The sequence below is a fragment of the Hippocampus zosterae genome, chromosome 20 (genome assembly GCF_025434085.1).
Source record: "Hippocampus zosterae strain Florida chromosome 20, ASM2543408v3, whole genome shotgun sequence".
In the NCBI taxonomy this organism is placed as follows: domain Eukaryota; kingdom Metazoa; phylum Chordata; class Actinopteri; order Syngnathiformes; family Syngnathidae; genus Hippocampus; species Hippocampus zosterae.
In genome coordinates, this window is record NC_067470.1 from 7211355 (window position 1) to 7235718 (window position 24364).

General features: G+C 44.8%; 3 protein-coding genes and 1 long non-coding RNA gene across 7 annotated transcripts; 1 reads left to right on the forward strand and 3 right to left on the reverse strand.

The window, feature by feature from the left end:
* Positions 1 to 18: 18 nt before the first annotated feature.
* nell3 (NELL (neural EGFL like) family member 3) lies at positions 19 to 7835 on the reverse strand. 3 transcript variants are annotated; one of them, XM_052053923.1, is made up of 6 exons: positions 7701 to 7835; positions 4717 to 4840; positions 3476 to 4008; positions 2859 to 3412; positions 2454 to 2520; positions 19 to 2381 (listed from the first exon to the last, which is right to left on the reverse strand). In XM_052053923.1, the coding sequence occupies exons 3-6, from the start codon at positions 3993 to 3995 to the stop codon at positions 847 to 849; spliced, it is 2676 nt and encodes an 891-aa protein (XP_051909883.1). In that variant the 5' UTR covers positions 3996 to 4008; positions 4717 to 4840; positions 7701 to 7835; the 3' UTR covers positions 19 to 846. The 3 variants fall into 3 exon arrangements, with proteins under 3 accessions (XP_051909883.1, XP_051909882.1, XP_051909884.1); XM_052053922.1 differs by lacking the exon at positions 7701 to 7835 and having other exon boundaries at positions 4717 to 5265; XM_052053924.1 differs by lacking the exons at positions 4717 to 4840; positions 7701 to 7835 and adding an exon at positions 4527 to 4696.
* Positions 5761 to 18898, forward strand: apbb1ip (amyloid beta (A4) precursor protein-binding, family B, member 1 interacting protein). Of its 2 annotated transcripts, none has more exons than XM_052053934.1 (13): positions 5761 to 5947; positions 11090 to 11149; positions 11856 to 11946; positions 13604 to 13860; positions 14188 to 14265; positions 14348 to 14507; positions 15338 to 15459; positions 15552 to 15626; positions 16346 to 16489; positions 16709 to 16819; positions 16948 to 17046; positions 17114 to 17207; positions 17281 to 18898. In XM_052053934.1, the coding sequence occupies exons 2-13, from the start codon at positions 11090 to 11092 to the stop codon at positions 18246 to 18248; spliced, it is 2259 nt and encodes a 752-aa protein (XP_051909894.1). In that variant the 5' UTR covers positions 5761 to 5947; the 3' UTR covers positions 18249 to 18898. The 2 variants fall into 2 exon arrangements, with proteins under 2 accessions (XP_051909894.1, XP_051909895.1); XM_052053935.1 differs by lacking the exon at positions 5761 to 5947 and adding an exon at positions 8013 to 8237.
* On the reverse strand, positions 11143 to 17475 carry LOC127592906 (uncharacterized). Its single transcript, XR_007960237.1, has 3 exons — positions 17422 to 17475; positions 13577 to 17388; positions 11143 to 11983 (listed from the first exon to the last, which is right to left on the reverse strand). It is a non-coding gene; the product is annotated as an uncharacterized LOC127592906 (long non-coding RNA).
* LOC127592889 (protein adenylyltransferase SelO-like) lies at positions 18778 to 24350 on the reverse strand. The gene is made up of 19 exons (XM_052053939.1): positions 23442 to 24350; positions 23254 to 23372; positions 23004 to 23132; positions 22841 to 22905; positions 22691 to 22747; positions 22512 to 22610; positions 21997 to 22064; positions 21815 to 21902; positions 21655 to 21724; positions 21387 to 21459; positions 21232 to 21315; positions 21028 to 21157; positions 20878 to 20922; positions 20714 to 20795; positions 19997 to 20089; positions 19837 to 19913; positions 19565 to 19608; positions 19149 to 19228; positions 18778 to 18905 (listed from the first exon to the last, which is right to left on the reverse strand). The coding sequence occupies exons 1-19, from the start codon at positions 23659 to 23661 to the stop codon at positions 18783 to 18785; spliced, it is 1746 nt and encodes a 581-aa protein (XP_051909899.1). The 5' UTR covers positions 23662 to 24350; the 3' UTR covers positions 18778 to 18782.
* Positions 24351 to 24364: the final 14 nt, after the last annotated feature.

Consider the following 24364-nt stretch of genomic DNA (forward strand, 5'->3'; position numbering starts at 1 on the left):
CCTCTAGAAAAATTGAGCTCATTTGCATATTCTTTTAATGCTTTGTTCGGCAACGGATATAAAAAATAAATATGACCACACGTCCAATAACGTCTTTTGTTTTGTTCAACTGTCGTATTGTAAATCAATGTTTTATATCCAGCATAAAACCAATAACAATATTTTTGAAAAATGTGCTGGAATGGAAGGATAATCATATGCACATAGGAAATAATACACGCACACGCACACACACGCGCACACACGCGCACACACACAAGAAAATTTGGTCACCGCTCAAGTAGCCGAAGTACCTCAAACAAAACCAGTACTTTCACAGTAAATTATACAAAGGCGACATTTTAAAAACATGACATTATTTGGACAAGTTGAATGGAGGCAACAGGAATCTCGTTGGGTGATAAAGATGTTTCACCCCCCCGTAATCCGAAAGTCTTCTTTATTTCCAGTTATGTGTCATCTGCGTAGCTGCGAAAGCGGATGTTGTATTTGTGAAGGATTTTACTGATTTAAATTAAGAGTGGGCGGAGAACAGAGCCCTGGGGCTTACCTGTGGCAACCGGGCATAGCTGGGAGGTCAATGATTTTAGATGAGTGAACTGAGTGTACAAAACTTAGGTGGCGAATTCTCTTGGAAACATGAATTGGTCAACAGAGAACTGAAGAAGCATTTTTAGATGAAACATCTCCAACAACCAAGAGGAGTCCAGTCCTCCCCGCATCCCCATTTAAGTTTTCTGGATTACTAGGACCTGGATAACAGAGATTCTACACAGTCATAGAACATCATTCTTATCATACCAAGGCAACCATGTGCAAAAAGGAAAAAAAAAAGTCTGCTCCGGCTCACACAGCAACCCAAAGGATGGAGATGCTGGTGCCGCCCTCGTACGAGATCTGGTTGATGCGTCCGCGGATGCAGTCCAGAGTGATGTAGACGGCGGTGCCATTGCGGACATGGAAGGAGGCCCTCAGGCCCACGCTGGCCCACTCACTGCCTTCCGGCATGTGTCCCGAAACTTGCTGAGCCACGGGATCGGTCCCCCCAGGACCTGGATTGCCGGCTTGGTGGAGAGTCACCTTAACGACGTTACATGAGTGAATGAGCCTCAAGTTCAGGGCGACGTTAGCGGTGCCTTCTTCCAGGAACACAAAGTTCTTGCGGCCATTTGGTTCGCCGGAACCGGCCAGGCGGATCTGCTGTGAGTTTGGAGAAATCTGCTGGAAGGAGAGCGGCTTATTGCGGACCGCTCCGAAGGGGAGGCCAAGCTTGGCCACCGTGGCGGTCAACGTGGAAGCAACGGCTGAGGGAAGCCAGACCAGGCTGAGCGTGCTGATCCCGGTGCCGTCACCAAAGTAGCGGACGATGCACTGCGGCGGTGTCGTGATCTCAAAGCTGAGCGTGTCGCCAGCGCCTACGGCCACAGCTCCCGCCAAGGTGATGGAGGTGTCTCTGTAGTTCACGCCTGTCTTAAAGGCGCGCATGACCTCCTGGCCTGTGCCGTTGCGGCTGGTGTAGGCGATCAGGAAGAAACCCTCGCGGACGCAAGTGTGCCCCATGGCGTAGAGCGCCTGCTGGAGGACGAACTTGACCACGCCGCTCTCCGTGAAGCGCACGCCGCGGTTGTCGTGCGTCAAGCCTATTATGTAAGGGTCGGATAATGAACTTGCACGAAACGTCGGGGAGTAGCTGGACTGATATTGCGCTAACAGGGACATCTCGGCGGTCATTGCCACGGCACCCGTGTCGTGCGACAACCAGAGCAAGCTGAAGTTCGGCGCGGCCGTGTCGTAGACGTGAACGTCTGTGCTCTGGTTGCAGTACTGGTTGGGGCTCCTCAGGAGAAGACTCACGGTGTCATTGGGCTCCACCTCCACCCCGCCGCTGACGCTTACGCCCTGGAAGTACTTGCCCTCAGGCTGCTCCACGCGTACCCCGCTCAGCTCCCGATCCTCCTCCTCCTGGCTACTGTTGAACCTCAAGCCCACCTGGAGGAAATTCCTGCAGCTGTGCTTGATGGCAAAGTTGTAGTCCAGCCACAGGAGTCCGTGCTGCCGGAAGGTCACCTGGCCACCCTCGCTGGACAGAATATCACTATGTTCCTTGCCTCGCACGCTGAGCTGAAGCCCGGCGAAGATGTGGCCTCCGGACTTCTGGGCTAAGGGGACAGTGATGCTAGCACTCCAGGACTCGGAGAGATGAGCCCCCGGGGGAGAGCCGCAGACAGTGTCGGTGACGGCCGTGCAGGGGAAGGCGACGGGATGGCCTTCGCAGTCGGAGCAGGCCTGACATTCCTGCAGCTCCTGATTGTAGAAGTAGGCGTGGCCGCACAAGCCCGTTTCCGCTTCTTTCTGGGACACTCCCAGACACCGGAAGCCTCCTGAGGCCGCAGGATAAAATAGTATCAAGACATCAGAAAACAGTTGCTGGTGATTGTCGGCGGTTCACAAACCTGGAGTGTTCAGACACTTGACTCGCTCGCCGCAGATGTTTGCTAGTTCGAGACATTCATCTCTGTCCTGTGAAACAAAAAGTCAAGAGGAGACATTAGGAAGACACACTTCTACAATTCCTCGTGTAGCGTTCCATTGTGAGCAGACGTGTTCAATAAAGATTTTTTTGTAACTCATTCAGTACCAGCCAATTCTGAACCAAGTCTGAAAAGACGTTTAAAAACGTCTTTGGGAATGAATGAGTTAAAAGAGCGTGGTTTTCGAACAGCCTTCTGGAACGGATTCTGGTCGAAACCCGAGGTATGACTATACTTGTTACCAATGCTGCCGAACTGCAAATGGAAAAAAATAAATGCTGTACATGTTTTGAAAACTTGCAGGAGGTTTGTCAGCTCAGTGACTACCTGGCACATGGTGTCCATGGTCGGCGAGCACTGTGAGATAAGGAAAAACCCTGGCGGACACACGGTGCACTTGTGGCACTGCGGTGGATCGCTCTGGAAGTCACAATAGTGGTCTGGCTGGCAAGCAGCGGCGCATCCCATCAGCAGTTGGGGGAAATGAGCTTCGCCCACTACATCCATCACCTTAGCGTCCGTGTCCACCTTATGGACGGCGTTGTGCATATGGCCGCGGGCCTGACTTTGGAGACCAACCAGGTGACTCTGGAAGTAGTTCTGCAGCTCCCCGTGGAGGCCCTGGAAGGACGCCTGCTTGAGCACGTCCGTCAGGAGGCCGTACTGGGCCTTGACCGTGTCCATCTGCTCGTACATACGATGTTGCTGCGTCAAGACGTCGCGCTGCTGCGACAGCAGCGCCTCCTGCTGGTCAGCCAGCTTCTGCTGCAGCTCGCTGATGAGAAGCTGCTGCGCCCGCAGGGCCTCAACAAGTTTCTCCTGACCCTTGGCCAGCTGGAGATGGAGGATGAGGGCGTCCTCTGAGGGGACTTCATTTTCTCCTGGAACAGGAACGTTGTTGAAATTGCTTTACAGGATGCATAATTGAAGAAGTTAACGCTGACCTGGTTTGACGTCACAGGTGAGCTGGACCCCCAGAGGGGCACCACCGAGTTCCGAAGACGGGGGCCCGAACTCGGGGATATCTCCTAGGAACTGCGCAGCTCTGTCAGCCAGATGAACTGGAGGAGGCTGCACGGCCGCAGGAGAGGGCGGCGAGCTCCGCGCCCCATCCCTGGTGCGCTCTTTGGGTCTGATGATCCTCAGCGGGAGTCGGCACTCAAAGCCTTTACAGTCCCGCGTTTGGTTGCTTGTCTTGGGCGCCCTTGCGCAGTCCGCATCGGTGCACGCCGGTGCGACGGCCGCGCCGAAGCTCCTCAGACGAGGGCTTCCCGAGGATGACGCGGAATGTCGGTTGCCGGGCTGAGCGTGACGCGGCGGTCTGTTCGACCTGCCTGAGGGACAGTGGTCGCCGGTGCACGGTCGTGGGTCTCCGGTGCTAGAACCGGAGCAATGGCCCCCCTTGCACCAGTCAGAGTGCACAGACGAAAGGACCAGGAGCAACAGCAGCGATGACTTCAACATCTTGCGTCATATACTGTAAAAGCAAAAATCCAACAATTTACACTGAACTATAATTGCTTAAAGATGCCATATGATGGTGGCAAATAACTACTTTTATCTAAATGAAGCCCCTCAATTCACTTCAGCATTAGGATCCCACCAGAGCATTTTTTTCAGTGAATAATGGAGCATAGCTTCACAAAAAAAAGAACCGGAAAAAGGTGCACTGTAAGATGAAGAGGCTAAGTTTGACAATCATGATATTTTTTTTTTGGGTGACAGAGCAACGATATGGGAGCACCTGCTGGTCCGGCAACTTAACCGTTCAATTTTAAAAATCTGATCTTTACTTGAATTTAAAAACAAAAATACAGCGAAAGGTCACCGCTCAGGTCATATTTTAACAAGTCTGTAAAAGTGAAAAAAAAAAAAAGTCTGAACTATTAGACCCCGGCCAAAGCTATATGGTACTACAACGCAAGTACAGCAAAACCTATTCAATGAAACTAATCAACATATACAATCAATAATGTGCATCTAGTATTTATATACCGATTGTGATGTTTGATTAGCTGGATTTATGTCGGCAGCTGTCCCTTTTTTTACTCCCGAGACAAATTTCTTCTCAGCAAGACAAATAAAGAGAGAAACTCTGGAACCTTTGTATCCCTGCAACAACAACAACAACAATGGCAGCCAAAAGTAGCTCAACGTTGACTTTGACCTCAGAGTTGCTATTTACCTTTCTTGTCTCGGCTCTTTGTTCAGACTCTTCCACATGAAATGGAGCATCCTGCACAACGCGCCTTCCAGCCAGAGCCCCTCTCGAGCTCCTCTGAGCAGCGGACTCCCAAACTCTGCAACGTCTGCGTGTGATGATGGCATTCCTGCAGCTTAATTAGCATCAGGTTTCACGGCGTCTGTTAACCCCTCGCCTGCCAATAGCTACCAGCGACCAGAATCTAAACCGAATCCCCTCCACAAAGAAATCGAGCCTCATAAATGATGTCAGAGTTTGTCCATGACAGACACAATCTGCCAAAATACTTGTCGAGCGCTAGACTTCCCTGCAAAAGCAAACTTGACTTAAATTAGCTGCAGGTTAAAATTAGTATCTGGAGGGAAAGTATCTTGTCGAGTTATTAGAAAAATGGGTTCATTACATTGCTAACTAGCCAGCAGGGGTGTTTGAAATGCTCAATTCACGGTTTTGAGAAAATTCCACAAAGACCGTGGCCACTCACGTTGCTACAAAAAAAAAAGTTAGTAACAGTTACACATCAAAAACAAGTAAATATTGTTCACAAAACAATAATATATAAATATAATATATAATAAATAGATCCTCGGAAAGAGACAATTTACAAGCTAACTGGCCCAATTTAATTGTCTGAGCTAACGAGCAACGACCAAGTGAGCAACAATTTTTTTGTTTGTTCTCACTTTTTGCTGGCTCTTTGTTTCCTCTGTTGTACTTTTGTCGCTTTTGCATTTATTTGTAAATAAATATATATTTTTTCTTATCTGTGTCTGCGATTGTGGAATCCCAATTCTGTCCGGAACTTTTCCGGAAAGCCGACGCTAGCTTGACCAAGTTGACAAAGTTAGTTGAATGGCCTGGCCAAATTAAGTTACCGGTAAGTAAAAATGCATACTGTATTTATTGTATGCTAACTAGATAAATAGATCAGTAGAGGGCAGAATCTTGTTGTTTAGGTTTTTTCCCCCCTAGACTGTCACTTTTCATTTGATTCACTGTTGACTTTCCTGTGAACCTCGCGCTCCCTTTAGTTGTTTTTTTCCCCCCTTATTCTTCTTGTGTTTTTCAGCAACGCCTGAATGTTGAGACAGCTGCTAGTCCTTAAACGCGGTTACTGTCGTGTTGTCAACACCTAGCCCCCCTTGTACACGGATACACATCTAACTACGGCACAAAGCAGGAATACAAAAGGACTAGTGGGGCTATCGCGACGGTAAGAAATACCGCTAAAGACATTTTTCAAAAGCGTGCACTCGGCGCAGCTTCCCTCAACTAGATTCGCTGTCAAGAAATGGGAGACCATCCTAGCGCATGTCCACTGTTCCTAAAGACATTAAAATAGAAAATCTTCAACCATCCTATATCATCCAATAAATCTCAGCTATGTTAGGGGTGAAGTCAGGTATACTTCCCCTCCAGGGCTATTTCCTTATTTACGCCCACAGGAGGAATGAGTGGACCCAAACTCAGGTAGTGGTTTTCTCCATGCTATCTTTCCCTTGCGCTTGGTAGCCGCCCAGTGAGTTCAATGCCAAACGGCTTGCGTGTCAAGGCCTAGTACAAAGAAAAACACCCCACGTTTCACATCACACTTTGACAAATGGGATATTGTATTCAACGCTCCCCGCTGCTTTTGCCATTATCGGCCCCGTTTTATTTCTTTGAAAGCACCGTAAAAGAGCAAACTAAAAAGGCACGCCGGGATTGAACGTGACCAATGGTTCTGGAAGTATGTAGCCTCACAGCTTGCCATCTGAGCTTAAATAAAAGGCCAATGGGCTCCTTTGTTTGGTTTCTTTATTGCCAAGTAACTCCTGCTCGGCATCAAACGTTCATAATTAACTCATTCAGTACCAGCCAATTCTAGACCAAGTCTGAAAAGACGTTTAAAAACGTCTTTGGGAGTGAATGAGTTAATAAAGCTGCTGAGCTATACAGAGCTTTTATTGTTTGGGCCACCCTGACTGTGACAGATGAATAATTGCGACTTCCGTTTTGCTGTCTGTCTCTGAGCATTTATCAGGGTGTTAAATGGCTGCTAATGGAGGACATGTTGGCAGCTGAATTTGCATCATTCAAAAGGTGATCCGAGAGGGCTTTGGACATCTTCAATTCGCAATCCAGAAAATGTAAAATGCACGGTCTCAAATTTAGTCCCTCCAAGACGGACTAAATGAGGTGAACCAGCCTCTCAAAAATCCTGTCTCGCCTTATTTTTTTTCTTTTCATGGCAACCTGCTTCTTCCTTGACAACCGCTCGATGTTTTTGTGGTTCAATAAAACGAATATAGGACACTACACTGAAAGAGGAGCAATTTTTGTGTTGATGTGACGGTAGTTGGAGTCACCTATTTTTCCACAATGGTCTATTCCAATCGCACTTTGTGTTGCGTCATCGACTTTGTATTTGGAGGGCTATTTTGGGGGGGGGGGGGGGGGGCGGTACTTGGTGCAAAAAAGATTGACAACCACTGCCTTGGACCATATGCATGGATGATATTCAGGAATGTGGTGGCCGGATTCCTGAAGCACAGATGAAAACAGAGCAGAGGTAGCTCCCGCCCCCACCAAAGGAAAAAAAACATAGTGGGGTGAAGTGTCCTGCTGAGATCCAAGTGTAGTAACATGAAAGTCATATCACGGCTGCTGATGGGCCTCCCAAGTTGACTCAAGAAGAGATGCAAATAAAGCAGTCATCCGAACCCCCCACCCCCACCCGCCACTCAGATAAGAGTTTCCTCTGCAACTCAGAACTCTATAGCCCGCCTCTGCTCGCTGTACCCCCCGCCATACTTTTGACCTGGCCCCACCGCAAGATATTCTCTGCTGATTGGAAGCACCGCAGGAAGAAAAATGTCTTGTCAATCAAAGAAAGCGGTTTGTGTTAGCAGCACAAACTTGGAGGACCAACGCCGTACCAGTCAATCCAAAAGGCACGTAAAGAAAGGCAAGCGTTAAAGTCCAACCTCACTGTTGGTTACTTCGCAGGAATGGAGGTCAGCCGTGTGAACAGTTACACTACGATGCCAGCGAGCTTCCTCCTGCGGCGCTTGCCACGCCCCGCGTACTGGCAAATCTGCAAGGGGGATGACAGATTGTGTGCAATCCATTTTTTTTTGACTGAGGGTCAATTATTAACAGCAACACTCGGTATTGTTGAGCAAACTCTCGGGAACAGGCTGTCGGTTGGTCGCGGGCCCAGACACGAGTGTTGTGAAAGTGTTGTGCAGGAATGTAGCGGCAGGTCTGGACGTGAACTTCCGCATTGGGCAGGAAGGAGGCTGTCAAAAAAGAAAAAGAAAAAAAGAAGCAGCGGATGAGCTAACGCTCGGCAACACACCCGAAAAATAACGCTCGCCGCTATTGAGAGGCCTTGTTTTGCTGGACAACTTTTCTTTTTTTTTTTTTTAAACTGATGTCCATGACGGCTTTTTCGTGACGGATATATACATCCACCCTTATTTATATACAGTATATTTACACACACACGCAGATTGGAAAAGGTGAGTTCAAGTGATTTGTTAGTAGCGCTTCTGCTTTTCTGTCCTTTTGTTATTCATTGCGACAATTTTGAAATTATTGACATTGGAACATTTGGTGGCAAGAAGATGCGCTTTTATTCAAAACATGTTGGAAATTTTTATCGAAAGGTTTAAAAAGATCAAAAGCATTGCATAGACAAAGGACAGACATTTTGTGTGTGTGTGTGTGTGTGTGTGTGTGTGTGTGTGTGTGTGTGGACCCTTCTTGCACATGTGAGTCCTACGTTATATAAAAAGATAAAGTCGAAGCGAGCAGGGATAACGTAAATGCAGAAGTCACACGCCCGCCTGTGGTTTATTTTACATTTCTCTTAACCCATTTAATCCCACCGGTCACATTTGTGAAGGACAATAATGATTTAATTTACAGGGCTCTAAAATTTTTTCATTACTGGTAACTTAAAAGGGCTCCCAATGACACCTGATTTTGATTTTTAAATGTCTGGGAAATTTTTTTGATTAAATGGGTGAATGCCAGAAGTGGTTAGTTTTTTCTTTCGTGTTGTATCTTTTTTTAATTTATTTTTAAACTGACCCATAGCGTATTGCTGAGCGGAAAAGGGGCCCAATGGTGCAAAGAGACACATGGGCAGAACGCAGACATAATCATAATCATGCAAAAATAATACCTGTCGGACTGAAAAGTCATTTGGTTCACTGGCTGCAATTGAAGGACAAAAAATATCGGGACAAGTACTTTTGTGCTTTGAAGCGTATAAAATGCGCACTAAAACTGGGTGTCGGCTTTCACACATTTCTACCGAGTGTGACTTTGACATGATGACATCACGTTTCTGTACGCCACTTGATGACTGGCAAAGTGAAGTCGCGAAAGGGGGCGGGGCGATTAGGTTTAGTTTATAACAACAATGACATTTCTGTGCACACAAATTTTTTTCTGTCTTTTATGAATTTGCAAAATGTGTTCTGGGGAAGAAGACAAACACTGGACTTACTTTCAAAGTGTGTTCCCAAAGCTTTGCCAAAATTTTGTGGTAATCAAAAACAAAACAAATACACATTACCGGTACTTGTATGGTTGTGACTTTGTCGTCATTTGCTTAAGCATTACAACATAGCGAGTGCTAAATAGCAACCACTTCCTCTTCCTCAGAGGTGAAGTTGTTTTGGTGTGGAAGTGATACGAACCTAAAAGCAGTGACACAAGCACGTTCCGATGAGAATTGAAGAGGATTTTGTTAAAAAAAAAAGTGAGGCCTTTAAAATGTAGCATACCTTTGCTTTGGAAATGATTACATTGGCTTGAATTCTGCTCCAGATCAAAAAGTAACCATGACCTCCGCGAGCCCAAACAAGCCTGTGAAGAGAGAGACACCATGAAAAGAAAAACATGGCCGCGGGTTATTGAAAACAAAAGCTAACTTTTGATCCCGTCCTGTTTTGCGTGGAGCCTGGGTGATTGTGTTGCGTGTCTGTTTAACGCGGTCTCTGGACCCCGCATGCAAATGTAATGTCAGCGAAGGCGTTCAAAAGCCACAGAAAATGTCACGTGTGTTTCACGCATCGTACGATCCTTTCAAATGGATTTGCTCGGCTCCTTCCGCACATTCCTCGCCTGCCGTTTGTCACATGTGTGTTGTTTCATCGTGTGGACCTGATATGGACTGTTTTCAGCGCTTTTTGGCCACGACATTCGTCAAAGGAGCAGTATCTGTGCTTGGTGGTTGCGCCTTCTCGGCAGCACGCCTGTACCAGCACAGATTTTGATTGGGAGGAATGTCGGCGCCATTGACTGTTGGTGCTGGACAGACCTGGGGCGCTTGTGTTTTTTGCGCCAGTAATGGGCAGCATTTTTCACAACCCCGATTTGTTCAGTGGCTATGTCAGCGCTGTTGGACAGTTGGCGTTGGTGCGGCTGGATGGATGGCCGCTGAAGTTGAGGATGAGGAGAGAGGAGCGTTGGCGAAGAGCGCCGATGCGTATTTGGAACCGTGAGTCGCCGCTTGGAATTGAAATGGATTTCCATGGGACAGGAGAAGTGAACCAATCTCTTTTTTCGTCAATGGATGCTACAGCTTCTTGTTGACTTTGAAACTTAGCTTGTAGCCGACGTGTGCACATTTTGAGCATGACGTCTCTGATCCACTGGTTAAAAGACACTTTGATTCTCTCCTCTTTCATCTCAAACTGCTTCAAACAACAAAGCGTGTGACGGAAAAGTGGTTAGGACTGCACGACTGTCCGTGTTTTATGTTATGTGTTATGTTTATTATTTTACTTTATGTTAACTGTTTTGTAAAGCGCTTTGTTACAGCTGCCGCTGTTGTGAAAGCGCTATATAAATCAGCATGTATTGTATTGTATTGTATTGTATAACAGCTCCATCCAGCTTACACTCGGCAGATATTAACATACATGCTAACATGCTAACCCTCCACGATTTTATTTTTAAGTATACAATATTCACAACATTTCAAAATTGCATTATATTACCATGACACAAACTTACATTTTCAAAGCTACAATTGACAATAAAAGCATTTTCACTTGAGCCGGCAGCACTTCACACATGTCAATTACTATGGCGATTGTAAATGTGGCGCATGTAGCTTTCCCTCTCACCGTCACCACTTTGACAACTTCACGCAGCAATCAAGTCTGTGCTGCTTATCACGAAGCTAATGTCATTAGCTAACACCAATCTGAGCATTAACTGAAACTCAACGCAGCTCTGCTTACCCTTTGACTTGGTTGTTCAATCTCAGACTTAGTTGATGCAACTGCACTGCAACTATTTGTAACGTGTCATTAAAAAGTCACTTTTCCGTGATTTGTCCCCTTTTCTGTGACAGATGGACGACATCGACGCCATGTTCAGCGACCTGCTGGGCGAGATGGACCTCCTGACGCAGGTCAGCCCCGCCCCCTCACCATGACAACTGATATAGGAATTTCCCTTCTCTATGTTTTCAAATCAGATTGGAATCGACAAGTTGCATGTGTTTGTTTTTAAGTGAATTAACTGAAAAAATAATGCGTTATAGGCCCCAAGTGTTTTCTCCAGGCTGCCGTTAGCTAACTGAACGCCATCAAAAATGGGAAGGGGTGATAAATACAAGAAGTACATGAGGGGGGCTCAGAGAGGGCGGGGGGGCGTTTGGTGAAATGTAAGCTCCAGATAAGAGTTGAGTCGTTGGTGAGAACGTTGGCATGTCAGTTAGGCTTTTAGTCAGTCGTGTAATGCGCGATGGTAGTGGACCCCAAAAAAACAGGGAGGCAGGAGAACCAGGGAGTACTGATCAAAATCTATGAACAGAAACACTTCCAGTAACTATCACCATGATGACCAACAGGTGCGATGCTGGAGGAGAATCCCTCTAGTGCCACCTATAGTTCACAAACAGAACAAAACCATGACAGTCAACTGTGAAACAAAACCAAATCTGATCTAAAAACAAAAAACAGAATCATAACCTAATCGTTCGACAAGCAAATTGGCCTGGCTTCAATTTTTATAGCGCGCTTCAGAGCACTCGCCAATGTGTTGCTGATTAGCTGACAGTGCACTGTGCGCATATATGTAACAACACACACTGACTGTTTTTCTCTCCCTGGCAGAGTTTGGGACAAGAATCAGCGCCGCCCCCCTCATCTCCACCCGAAGCCGAGCAAGAAGTCAACCTCTCCATCGGCTTCACGGACCTCAATGGTGATGTTGTGTTCACTGTTGTTCTTTATTAGTTCACCTGCACAGCATTGGCATGACGCAAAATAGCTAAAGGTCAAACCTTTGCTATGTGTTAGTCCACAATCCATAATAAAAATTGTTGTTTGTGTTCCTTAAATCATTCAATGTCCACCCAATTTCAAATTGGGTTAGTCAACTAGTATCGGGGACCGACTGGCTTTTATAGTTAGAGCCTTGGAATTCACCTGAAATGGCAGTTTCAAACCAAAATGGCCAACCGACTACCCCTTTGACTTTTGTCATCGGTCCTTGAGGCTTGTTCAAGTGTTCACCAAATTTGGTGTTGTTTGGCAAAACTTGGCCCGTGACAGCCCTGGAATTATATTTTGAACTAAAATGATTGACTTCCTGCTCAATTTCCAGCAAAGATCTTCCTGCCTTGGCACTACGGCTGAAAACGAGCATTCATGCTAAATCCAGCGCAATTACACTGTTTAGTCTTGTGTTGATTAATGTGCACTGTCCCAATGAAACAAAATAAAGAAATAAATCCTGCTTCCTGTCACGATAGACATGTCCACCAAATTTCATTTTTATCGGTAAAATTGGCGTCTCAGCTCTCTGCTGTGAAATTTACCTGAAATGGCTGCTTCTAACCAAAATGGCCGACTCCCTGTTCACTTTCTTACATGGGGCCTTCAGACTTTTTTGTGTCCAACCAATTTTGTGTCAATTAGTGAAATTGGTATCAGGGGCTGATTCTTCCTTTGCAAGAAGCATTCACGGTACTAAGCGAGTACAACTATTAGATTTCGGTTATCATCCTAATGGGGTACATGGGTATATTTTTTGAGTGGAGGGACCGACTGTCCTGTTTGTCTCGTTGTGGCCCGCATGTGGAGAAGTATTTCAAGTTGCTTGGCAGCACATGTGGTAGCTGTTAAAAGCGGGACAAAGATTAAATTGTGCGTCGGGGCCCGAATAACTTGACGTCCGCCTCTGAAGCTGTAAAACAAGGCCTCAGCTATAACAATAAAACAATGATAAGAATAAGTATTAAAATGAGATCAAGCCACTTTTTGGGTCACGGGAAGCGCAAAAGTGTTGACTCTGTGTTCATCGGGGTGAGTGGAAGGTTACGAAAGGACACGAGTCCACTTCTGCTACAGTTGGGAAGGGTTCATAAAACAAATTAAGCAACAATACAGGACATCTATTGACTCCAAGCAGACAAAGAGGCTTTTGATTTACTTTCAGGAAGTGAGCATGCTCATAAATACACCATATTTAATAGCTGCTGGGCCTCATTGTGCCCTATTTTTGTTCCTTCATATGTCATGTATGGATTTAATGGTCTACCTAACTTCTAATGTTGCAACTGTACAGAATTATTTATCGATTTATTTATTTACCTTTGTTTCATATTTACACCTTATCAAGGACAGCGGTTACTACCATCAGGTTACAGGTTAGCATTATTGGTGCATGAAAGGGTTCATGTGGAAACCTCTGTCAAACGTGAGCATCATATTTATTGTTCTGTAATATTTCTTCTTTATATCATATTTATTGTACCATATTGACATACGAAATGTAAAAATGTATATGTTTGGTGTACAGGTAAACGAGAGCGGTCATGTCCGCTACTGACCTGATATTTGCCTTGATTTGATGACAGCGTCTCTGAATGAGCTGGAGGACAACGACTTGGATGCTCTGATGGCCGACTTGGTGGCCGACCTCAACGCCACAGAGGAGAAGCTGGCGGCCGAGATTGGGGGTCTGAAGGAGCCTCAGCCCGAGCCTTTTCCGCCTCCGAGCGTCGGCCCCGCCTCCTCAAACCCTCCGCTCTCCAGCGACTCGTCCACCGCCTTCCCCTCGTCCACCGCGTCCACTTTACCGCCTCCACCCCCGCAATCTAGCAAACCTACGATGGTGAGTCCACAACAGCTTCTGATTCTTTTTTTCTCCACACACACACACAAAAAAAGCCAAACAGCTGGAACACATCATACTCATGCAGAGTGGAACATAGTTTATGATCTGCAATGTTCCATATTTACATCAAATTTGATGTTCTGCACACCTCTAAGGTAGCTTGTTTACATTGTACTTAATGAGATCCAGTAGAAGAACTGTTCCACTCATGCATTCTTCATAAAAAAGGGGAATTCTGAGCTCTGACTAGGGGAAAAAAAAACTACTCTGGGTTACAAATTATGGTCTCATATTTTGGTGATTGCTTCTTTGGTGGCTTCATAGGAGGAGATTGAAGCTCAGATTAAGGCAGACAAAATCAAGCTGGCTCTGGAGAAGCTCAAAGAAGCAAAAGTGAAAAAGGTAAAGCAGGCACTGATTATCAATGGTCATCAGAAAAAAAAATGGACTGGTTTTCTAAGTAACACTTTGTTGTGTGCTTTAGCTCGTGGTGAAGGTGTGCATGAACGACGGCAGCTCCAAAACGTTGATGGTGGATGAGAGGCAGAACGTCAGAGAGGTGCTGGACAACCTCTGCGAGAAGACGCACTGCGACTACAACGTAGACTGGAGCCTATACGAGACCAACCCAGAACTGCAGCTTGGTCAGCAGATGCACATTTCCTTTAATAGCACTAGCGCCAGCTATCATTCATTCCCGCTTATTTTTAACATTAGCTGATGTCCTGTCCTCATTCAAAAGAAAATGAGGAAACGAGAATTTCCGTCTTGCCCGCATGATTGTTAAATTTAGCCGATCTGACGCGCGCGATGCTAATTGTAGCATTGCTACATGTCAACGTTTTGTGTGAGTTAGCCTGGCATGGTCGGAAAACAACATGAATGTTTGTCTAGAGTGAAGACAAAGACGGAGGGAGGCTTCCTCCAACTTTTGTTCAAGACAGATGACATTAAATAATCTCCACCAACACGACCCTAACACCCGACTAGCTTAACCTTTAAAGCCCGCCATGTGTCGGCTCTGCACCCGCCGCGGTTCAAAGTACAGTTGCGTGCTGCTTCCTGCTTCGCGTCCGACTAAATGCCTCAGGAAGGTGGCTATATACCACAACCGTGCCGGCCATTTCTCTGGTGCTCAGCTGTGATTGCTCAAGTGCACATAAGCACATGGTGTGTCTGTGTGAGGGCGTCTAAAGCGGCTTTTGATGGTCGAATTAGTCCTATTGGAAGACTTTGTACTTTTTGGACATCTTCCCATATTCCTTCAAGCCCATTCGGAACAGACAATGGTGCAATTGTATTGAAACTAGAACACTTTAAATGAAACAGATGCCAGGGTTTCACAAAAAGGTAAATACTTTAAATGAGACTTTTGAGTCAACCTTTCAAATGATGGTTTACAACCTGGGTTAAGGTTTCAAGACCAAATTATAGTTCATTGCTTCTATTTATTTATTTATTGTTGTGGTGCTAGAGAGGACCTTTGAGGATCACGAACACCTTGTAGAGCCCCTCCTGGCTTGGACCAGGGACAGCGAGAACCAAATCCTCTTTCAGGAGAGTTCAGACAAGTATGAAGTCTTCAAAAACCCGCAGGTCAGTACCGTCAATGTAGAGCTCAATCCATGGATACAGTAGACTGATTGATAGGCCAGATCGTATTTCCACTGAGTGTCTTCTGTGTGCAGAAATTCTACTTGTGGAAGAAGGACAAGAAGGTGCTGAAAGACATGAAGGACAAAGACAAGGAGATTTTGATCAAGGTACGTTGTTCTCTCGGTCATTATTTTTGAATTTGGACGTACTGTTGGTGTCACATTTGACCCATTTTGACAACAATTAAAAAAATATATTTTTAAACCTGAAATTTGATGACTTAAAGTGATCCAAAATACATCCATCCATCTGTTTTCTATTCCGCTTATCCTCATAAGGGGAGGCGGGCACGCTGGAGCCTATCCCAGCTGTCTTTGGGGCAGTAGGCAGGGGAAACCCTAAACTGGTTGCCAGCCAATTGCAGGGCACACGTAGACGAACAACCATTCGCGCTCACAATCACACCTAGCGACAATTTAGTGTTCCTAAACCTGCCATGCATGTATTTGGAATGTGGGAGGAAACTGAAATACCCGCAGAAAACCCACGCAAGCACAGGGAGAACATGCAAACTCCACACAGGAAGGGCGGACGCGGAATCGAACCCTGCATCCCTGTACTGTGAGCCTGACGTGCAAACCAATTTCACCGCCGTGACGCCCACCAACAGAAAATACACGTTCCCTTTTATCTTCAACATGAAGGATTAATCGTCCATTTAAAATCAGACAGCCAAATAAGAATTTTGAAAAAATCTATCGCTAATTTGATATAGTCAATTATGATAAGGATATTCTTGAACTGAAGCATACTATGTACACGAACAGTATGTAAAGTTGTCTCTCTCACCCCCCCCCCCCACCCCCCAACCCCTCTCTGTAAACAGGAGAACTTCTGTGGGACGTCCATTATGGTGCCCGACTTAGAAGGGGTCCTGCACCTCAAAGAGGATGGCAAGAAGTCGTGGAAGCCCCGCCTCTTCCAGCTCAGAGCCTCCGGAATTTATTACGTGCCCAAAGGCAAGACCAAGGTCAGGGTTCAAAGGCCTGGGAATCAGTCACCCATTTTCTACTCGCCTACCACTACATATTGATTTTTATATACTGGACCGAGACAGCTCACTAAAATGTCCACTAATCACTATCGAGTCATAAATCATTTGTAAGAAATGTTTAATCCCGAGCGAGGGATTATTATCACAAGGATTATATGACATAGATCTGTTGTCTTTTTTTTTCCTCCTCCTCAGTCGTCTCGTGACCTGGTGTGCTTCGTGCAGTTCGACAACGTCAACGTTTACTACGGAAAAGACTTCCGAGCAAAGCATAAAGCGCCCAGTGACTTTTGCTTTGTGCTCAAAGTAAGGCAAACGACCCCAAACGACCGATGTACAAAAAGTGTATCACGTGAATGTCAGGTTTACGAATGGAAAATAGTGAGCTATTTATTTCTGGTACTTTGTATTCAGGAATGTTTGTTTGTGTGTAGCATCCGCAGATCCAGAAGGACTCTGAGTACATTAAGTATTTGTGCTGCGACGACGCCTGGACCATGAACCTGTGGGTCACTGGAATACGCATTGCAAAGGTATTTCTTCTTATGACGACGATGATGTCATCAACATTGTTCATTATATGAAACGCGTGTCTCGCAGTACGGCTCCAACTTGTTTGAAAACTTCAAAACAGCCGAGAAGAAGGCGGCCGTCGGTTCCGCGTGGGCAAGCTGCAGCGTTACGTCAGGCCAAAGTAAACGCACGCGCACACCCGCAACATGTGCACGGGTCACCTTTTAACATTTTTTTAAATTCTGGTTTCACAGAACAATCGCAAAGCCAGGTCGCCAACGGCCACGCAAACAACATGTCACCTTCTCCTCCTCCTCCTCCACCCCCACAAGGCGAAGACTTCCCCCCACCACCGCCTCCTCCTCCTCAACTTGGCCATACCCTCCCCCCAGCACCTCCCCCTCTTGCCGCAACACTCCCGCCACCCCCTCACCCACTTGGTGGAACCTTCCCCCCTCCTCCTCCTCTTGGCGCAACCCTACCGCCACCCCCTCCCCCACTTGGCGCAACCCTACCGCCACCCCCTCCCCCACTTGGCGGAAGCCTACCCCCACCACCTCCCCCACTTATCGGAACTCAACCCCCTCCGCCGCCTCCTCCTCCTCCTCTACCAGCTCCCAACTGTGCATTCGCTTGTCCTCCTCTTCCAAACAAATCTTCCCCCAAACCTGCCCCCCAAACACGACGTCCAACGACTAAACTCCCGCTGCCTCCCCGGGCCGCAGATAACCTTCCCCCTCCGCCTCCCCCTCCGCCACCCGTCGACGACTCCCCGCCGGACTTCCTCCCTCCACCTCCTCCGGCGGCCAACTTTGGCTCGCATCCACCTCCTCCGCCACCTGTGAAGACCCTACCGCCTCCCCCGCCTCACATGAAAACCCTACCGCCTGCTCGTCCAAGTTTCAAGAGCACGAACCTGCCGCCGCCACCTCCCGATCCGGGATTTTTACCGCCTCCGCTCACGGGGGTGCCGCCTCCACCACCACCTCCTCCGCCCCCTCCCACAATGGCTGCCGCTGCCCCACAAAGGGCTCCGGTGAGGCCTTCTGGGTCGTTGAAAAAGATGCCGCCACCTCCGCCTAAGAGGTCTACGCCTTCTCTTCATGGAAGAAGAGATGGCGATAGAAGAGATGGCGATAGAGGAGATGGCGATGGAGGAGGTGGCGGTGACTTTATGTCAGAACTGATGCGCGCCATGCAAAAGAAGCGTGACCCCCATTAAGTTTACAGTTTGAAATTTGAAGCCAACATTGTGTGCAAGAGGTGTATATATATTCTGGCATCAGGTTTACATGCATGTAAGTAGTCTTAAAAATAAAATGCTGAATCTAAAAAACTGTAAATAAAGTTATATTTGGTGATGACTAAAATCCTGAAAAAATGTGAATAGCTAATGAAAATGGCACCAGTCAAAGCATTTGGTAGCAGCTACGTATCTAAAAAATATTAGGTGTTTACGTAAATTTTTTTACTAAATACTGTACATAAGCAAAAAATAGATATTAGACCGGAATGTAAATTAGAAAAATGACACATAAAGCAAAGATAACAAAATACTAGACACCCCAAATTTCTTTTCAGCCACTGAACCTTTGACACCAAGTTTTTTTTTAATTGGGAATTCAGCCGGAAAAAAAAGTGTAATACAGTACTGTACTCATATGTATTTAGGGAAAAAATGGACAAAAAAATAAATAGACACAGCGATGACGTTAAATTGTATTTTTTTTTTCACCTGCATACTGCATACTGCGACTCATGAGGAGCAGCTGACTTTCAATTGGTGGGCCCACCAGGGAGGTTTGTCTGCATAGCCCGCCTGCTCTGCTGCCTCTTGTGTCAGGAAAGGCTGCCTCAGAATGTCATAAAGCACCGCCACCTAGTGGGCACAAGCAACAACAACCAACCCACGCACACAAAACAACAAAGCTGAAGATAAAGGAGACAATATTTATAGTCCGTTTTTTGTTTAAGCCATTGGTTTTTCAATTAATTTGAAAACACATTTTAAAAAATATAAAATATATTTTTGTACGGTTTCTAAAATAATTGTATTTTTTTTTTAACATTTCATTTAAATGCCCACTCTTACCTCTTAGTAGCACCAAATGTAAAAAATTACCTCTGAAAAATCATCCTTCTCTGCTTTGCGAATGGCCGACTCTGCCATCCAGTTCCTCAGCACGTATCTCGGGTTCACACCTGCGACAGAGTTGTTACACCACTTTGTCACGACACAAACTCACAAGGATACCTGCGCACCCACCGGCAATTAAGAGACACCATTCTTAGCATAACAGCATATGTGCCTAAGTCATATTTGAATGTTTTAGGAAAACATGGATTTTTGTCATTGTTGTTGAAAACGACTTCCACAATGATGCTATTTGGCTATCACTATCATACCAAGACATTTTTTTCTGAAGAGTTTTATCTAAAAGTGTCCCATTCGAGTATGTTACCAGAGGCCAATCACAGCTGATCTGCATTCATGTGGTGTAGTGTTGCATGCGTATTGTATTGCAGTTGTGTGCTTACTTTTCATCCTAGCTTGACGATCCTCATCTTCATCATGCGTCTCCCTGCGCAACAATAAATTGACGCGTGACACCACAATCATTCTACGCTGTTTATATACTGTTATGGACATGTCAAGTTGTTGTGATGGATTTATATTTAAAAGAACTGTGTGGATCTTTTCTACTGTGATTCTACGCTGTTTATATACTGTTATGGACATGTCAAGTTGTTGTGATGGATTTATATTTAAAAGAACTGTGTGGATCTTTTCTACTGTGTTTGTGGCTTGCCTGCCGAGGCGCAGCAGGTACGCGTTCAGCCAATCTGAGAAGCGCCCGTGCGAGGCCAAATCCTGGAGAGCCCAGGCCTAAAAAAGAAGAAAAAAATAAAATAAAAGGAGACATTATTCCAGCACGGAGTTAGATGCTGAGAGAGCAGCGGGCGTCGCACTTGTGTGAAGTTCCTGCGGCGCAGTTGATGAGCTGAAGCCTCGCTCAGCTGCCTGAAGGTCATCGTGAAGTCTGCTCGGGTGTCCTCCATCAACTGGATGAACCGCAAACATATTCCGTCTTTTAGCAACATTCTCCTGCTGTTTGTAATATTTTGACCCTCGTGAATGAGATAAGTAAGCACATGAAAACAGACATTGTTAATTAAATTAACTATTTGACCGGATCATTCAAATGTGAGACTTGTTTGTTAGTGAAGACGTCTTTTTTTTATGTAGCTCTTGTTTACGATCTTAAATTCATATTAATACAGTATTTCTGTATTTTATGTTTTAGCTATTTTTTAAGAATTACTTAAAAGTCCCCCCTTCTATTGGATTTACGTATATAATCCATGTGTATTTAGAGTTGAAGAATATTTTTGCATTGCTTCGACAAATTTTTATTATCATCCGATTTCTTTGTATTTTTCATAAAATAGTTTTCGGGTCAATTATCCTACTTTTCTGTTTTCATAAAATGTTTGATTTTTTTGGAGGGAGGGGTGATTTTTTCAATTTTTGTATTTGTTAGATTTTCTATTTCTTTTCATGTATCGATGTACTTCTTTAATACTTTTGTTTTGTTTTATTTATTTTTCAGCGAAAAACTTTTTTTTTTTGGTATCATATTTTGTGTCATTGCATGTGTTGTGTGGCGCGTGCGAGTAAAAACTGGCCTGAAGCAGGTGCTCCACCAGATGTTGATCTTCCGTGTTCTCCCCAAGAAGGCCCAACTTGGCTTTGAAGAGCTGCTGCATCCTAGAAGCAGATACATTTCAGAAATAAATATGTATTACCGTATGAAAGTATTCCAGTAGTTGACATGGAGAGTTCACTTTACCTCGTTTGGTAAATGTCAAGAAATGTCTTTAAAACCATCTCAGCCCTGTAAATAAAGAACAAACTCCTTTTGAAGGCCAGCATTGATTTTATGTTGCAGCCCCTGCAAGTGGAAGTTGAGGAATAATTATAAAATAACAAGCTTACTTACACTTCTTGCTGAGCTGCAGAAAGCAGCGGCCTGAGAGCATCTAATAGTTTCTCCATGTTGAAGAGTCCAGCGTGGACCTGAGCTCCGTAACTGTACCTTCCCTCGTCGTCTGACGTGTTCGGCACAAAATCTGCAACCATTTCGAAAATCAAACAGCTTTCATCGGCGGACGAACGCGTAATTGACAAAGGTCCGCAAACGCACCTGGGTCATACGCTTCCATGAAGCCGAACGGGCCGTAATCGATGGTGACGGACAGCAGGCTGAAGTTGTCGGTGTTGCAGACGCCTTCGGGGACGGATGGCAAATTTCAAGTCGTCCGCGGACAAACGTCCGAGGGAGGCGCTTGAGCTTCTTACCGTGCGCAAACCCCACTGACATCCATTCAGCCATTAGACGGGCTGTGTCATTCACCAACGATGTATAAAACGCCTGGGGAAAAAAGCAAAAATATTAAGGGGAAAAAAAGGGATATTATATGATGAGCGAAAAAAAAAATGCAAAAAACAATACACCCAAAAAGTAAAAGATTTTGGAAAAAATACCAAAATGTGAGACAAAAATATAAAACTTTCATATACTTTTGTGGATGGACGGTTCAACGCAACATTTTATACAATCGCTCACCAAATACTTATCAGACTTGTTGGTATGGATGGAAGGAAAATATTTGGCAATGACAAAGTTTAGCAGCTTTCTGAAATACAAAAAAATAATAATAATTTAAAAAACTATTGATGGAATTTTTTTTTTCTTAAAAAGTGTCATTTTTTTTGGTTTTGCTCACCTGAGAAGATCCAACTCCCCACTTTGAGACAAAATCTCTAAGGAGCCGATTCGGAACCAAGATTTGGCTAAGCGCAGCACCACGGCCCCTGATGACGCAACACGACATTACACGACATACGGTCTGTTGTCCAGGAGATGTGCTAATCACAATTCCCACAAAAAAATCCAAATCCAAGTCACCTCTCTCTGTCTTCACATTGCCATTGTAGAACTGATCCCTCCAAACGGGCTCGTCACTCACAACTAAGCTGAGAACAACAAAAAAAGCGTTATGGGGTGAGACAAGGATTATATATTTTGATTCTCTGTTTTTTCTGCAATGCATGACATTTTCTAAAATTAAAATCTATAACTTTTATTGAATATTTTTCATCAGAATCGACTACTTTTATCGACTAAATTCTCAAATATACTGTACAAAATATTTTTATCTTATTTTATTTACTTATCTCCTCCAACATTTACGATTTTCTTTATTTGAAAATATTCAACCATCTTATATTACATTTGAAAACTTTTTTTTCTTTCACTTATTCAAAAATGTAGAATTTGTTCTTGAATTCAAAATGTTTTTTGACAACAAGCTATTTTTAGTCACACATTAACAGCTTTTTTTTAAAATTTAAAATTGATTTTCAAATTGAAACTGCAACTTTACAGTTTACAATTCCTTCCTTTTTTGCAGCTTTTCTCACCTGGCGGCTCTGCTGGTAGGGATACCAAGGAAATACATTGCCTCGCTACACAGGAACTCCCTGACCGAAGAGCGAACAACTGCTCGGCCGTCACCGGACCTTACGAGGAATGCTGATGTCAATCATTTGTCTCATCCTGGCAGATTTCCCATGATGAACCCAAAACAGCAACCAAGTACCTTGAATACGGGGTTTTTCCAGAACCTTTGAGCTGCAGTTCCCACGTTTCTCCTTTTCTGGAAATATGTTGTCATACATTCATCTCGACTCTTTGACAAAACAGACATACAATTCAATTATACAGTATTTCTATTCTAATATTCTCTTACCTGTTTGTGTAATGACCAAGAAGATGTGCGCGACCATCACCCAGCTGACCTGCCCAGTAGCCAAACTAATGACAGATGAACATAGGGACCCACAATTTCTTTAGAATTACAACAGGTTTATTTTGCTTCTCAAAAATGGTTGAGAAATGTGTGAAAAGTGTACCTGATGGCCTCCATATCTGTGTGCCAGAGGCTCAGAGCCAGGAAAAAGTTTTCCTCCGCTGACGTACTGTCTGAATTTGTCAGATACGATCACAGCCACATCCAAATCCAAGAGCCCTTCCAAGGCATCCTATAAATCGAGGGCGGTAAACAAGTTTAATGTACAACATACAGGTATAGACATACATACTCATGGAATAAAATTATAATATACGTTAGTGGTTTTAAAAAGGAGGCACTGTAGTAGTAACCTTCGAAACTGCAGCCAGTCTTATTGGACCTTTCAGCGGAGTCGGAAAGGCTTCAGAGAAAATGCAGTTCGTCACAGAACGAATGAAATTCCCTCGAGCTTGGTCAATTGGAAAAGCTCCTACAAGAAGGACGTCAGGACATAAGGGTCATGTTGATGACGAGCAGCTTGAGTCTGTGTTATTTTTACCCTTGAGCTTTTCACAGGAAACTCTGAAATGGTCCAAGTTGCGTTTGAGGTTCAAAATACTCGTGTTCCACCTGGAATTGATCATGTGGGATGACGGAGATGTGTCTTGACCTTGACAGTCGGGCTCATCCTTTTGGCAGAACTCAAGCATGTGTACACTTATGATGATCATATTTGAAGTTACTCCAGTAAAGAGTAACACTTTTTGAAGGCTCCACATTTTGAGATCCGCACTGTACGTCTCTATCTATAATTAAATGAAATTTTGAGCATGGAGGAAAAACGCATCGACTGGAGTTTGTGCATACATATATGGTGTAAAAACAGCTAACTCACTGTTATGTACTTTATACCACAAACAGCTATGTATAGTTACCATTTTAACCAAATTAAAACGTATAACTAGAAGTTTCACCAGTGAAATAAAATTAGGTGGACCATTATAGTTGACAACTACAGTGGTGCTAGGCTGCTGTCAGCAACAAAGCTAGCGTGACAGACCTCGCCACAATAAAAAGTAAACTAAAGAGCTTATTGGAAGCTTAATTACGTTTCGAAGCCTATATAAATTCTGCCGCCTAAGGGAGTCCGGTCAGAATTGGCTTACAATGAGCGAGCTTATAGAATTAGACAGTTAGCAGGCTTGTAGTTTTTAGTAGAGCTAACTCTGGTACGATGTTAGCACTGCAGGAGACTTGGCGTTGGGCGTTGTATTTGACGTCACTCCGCTGCCATATTAGATGAGGCAAAATGAGCAATATATTTATGTAATCATCACAGTAACAACTTAACACGCATTGCTAGCAATAAACAACAACCATTCAATCTTTTTTTTTTCATTTTAAAGCAGTCCCGTAAACAAAATGACATGCCAACTTCCGCTTCCGAGTCGCACGCGGTCGCTGGCTCCCCTCCTCTTCCTG

Excerpts from the sequence above, each read along its gene's own strand:
- nell3 (XM_052053923.1), bottom strand. The coding sequence starts at position 3,995 with ATGTTGAAGTCATCGCTGCTGTTGCTCCTGGTCCTTTCGTCTGTGCAC. Across the intron at positions 2,521-2,858 it reads CCATGGACACCATGTGCCAG|GACAGAGATGAATGTCTCGA; the intron begins GTAGTCACTGAG and ends TTTGTTTCACAG. Across the intron at positions 2,382-2,453 it reads CAAGTGTCTGAACACTCCAG|GAGGCTTCCGGTGTCTGGGA; the intron begins GTTTGTGAACCG and ends CTGCGGCCTCAG.
- apbb1ip (XM_052053934.1), top strand. The coding sequence starts at position 11,090 with ATGGACGACATCGACGCCATGTTCAGCGACCTGCTGGGCGAGATGGAC. Across the intron at positions 11,947-13,603 it reads CGGCTTCACGGACCTCAATG|CGTCTCTGAATGAGCTGGAG; the intron begins GTGATGTTGTGT and ends ATTTGATGACAG. Across the intron at positions 14,266-14,347 it reads AAGAAGCAAAAGTGAAAAAG|CTCGTGGTGAAGGTGTGCAT; the intron begins GTAAAGCAGGCA and ends TGTGTGCTTTAG.
- LOC127592889 (XM_052053939.1), bottom strand. The coding sequence starts at position 23,661 with ATGTGGAGCCTTCAAAAAGTGTTACTCTTTACTGGAGTAACTTCAAAT. Across the intron at positions 22,748-22,840 it reads CTTGGTCATTACACAAACAG|AAAAGGAGAAACGTGGGAAC; the intron begins GTAAGAGAATAT and ends ACATATTTCCAG. Across the intron at positions 21,460-21,654 it reads ACAAGTCTGATAAGTATTTG|GCGTTTTATACATCGTTGGT; the intron begins GTGAGCGATTGT and ends TTTTTTCCCCAG.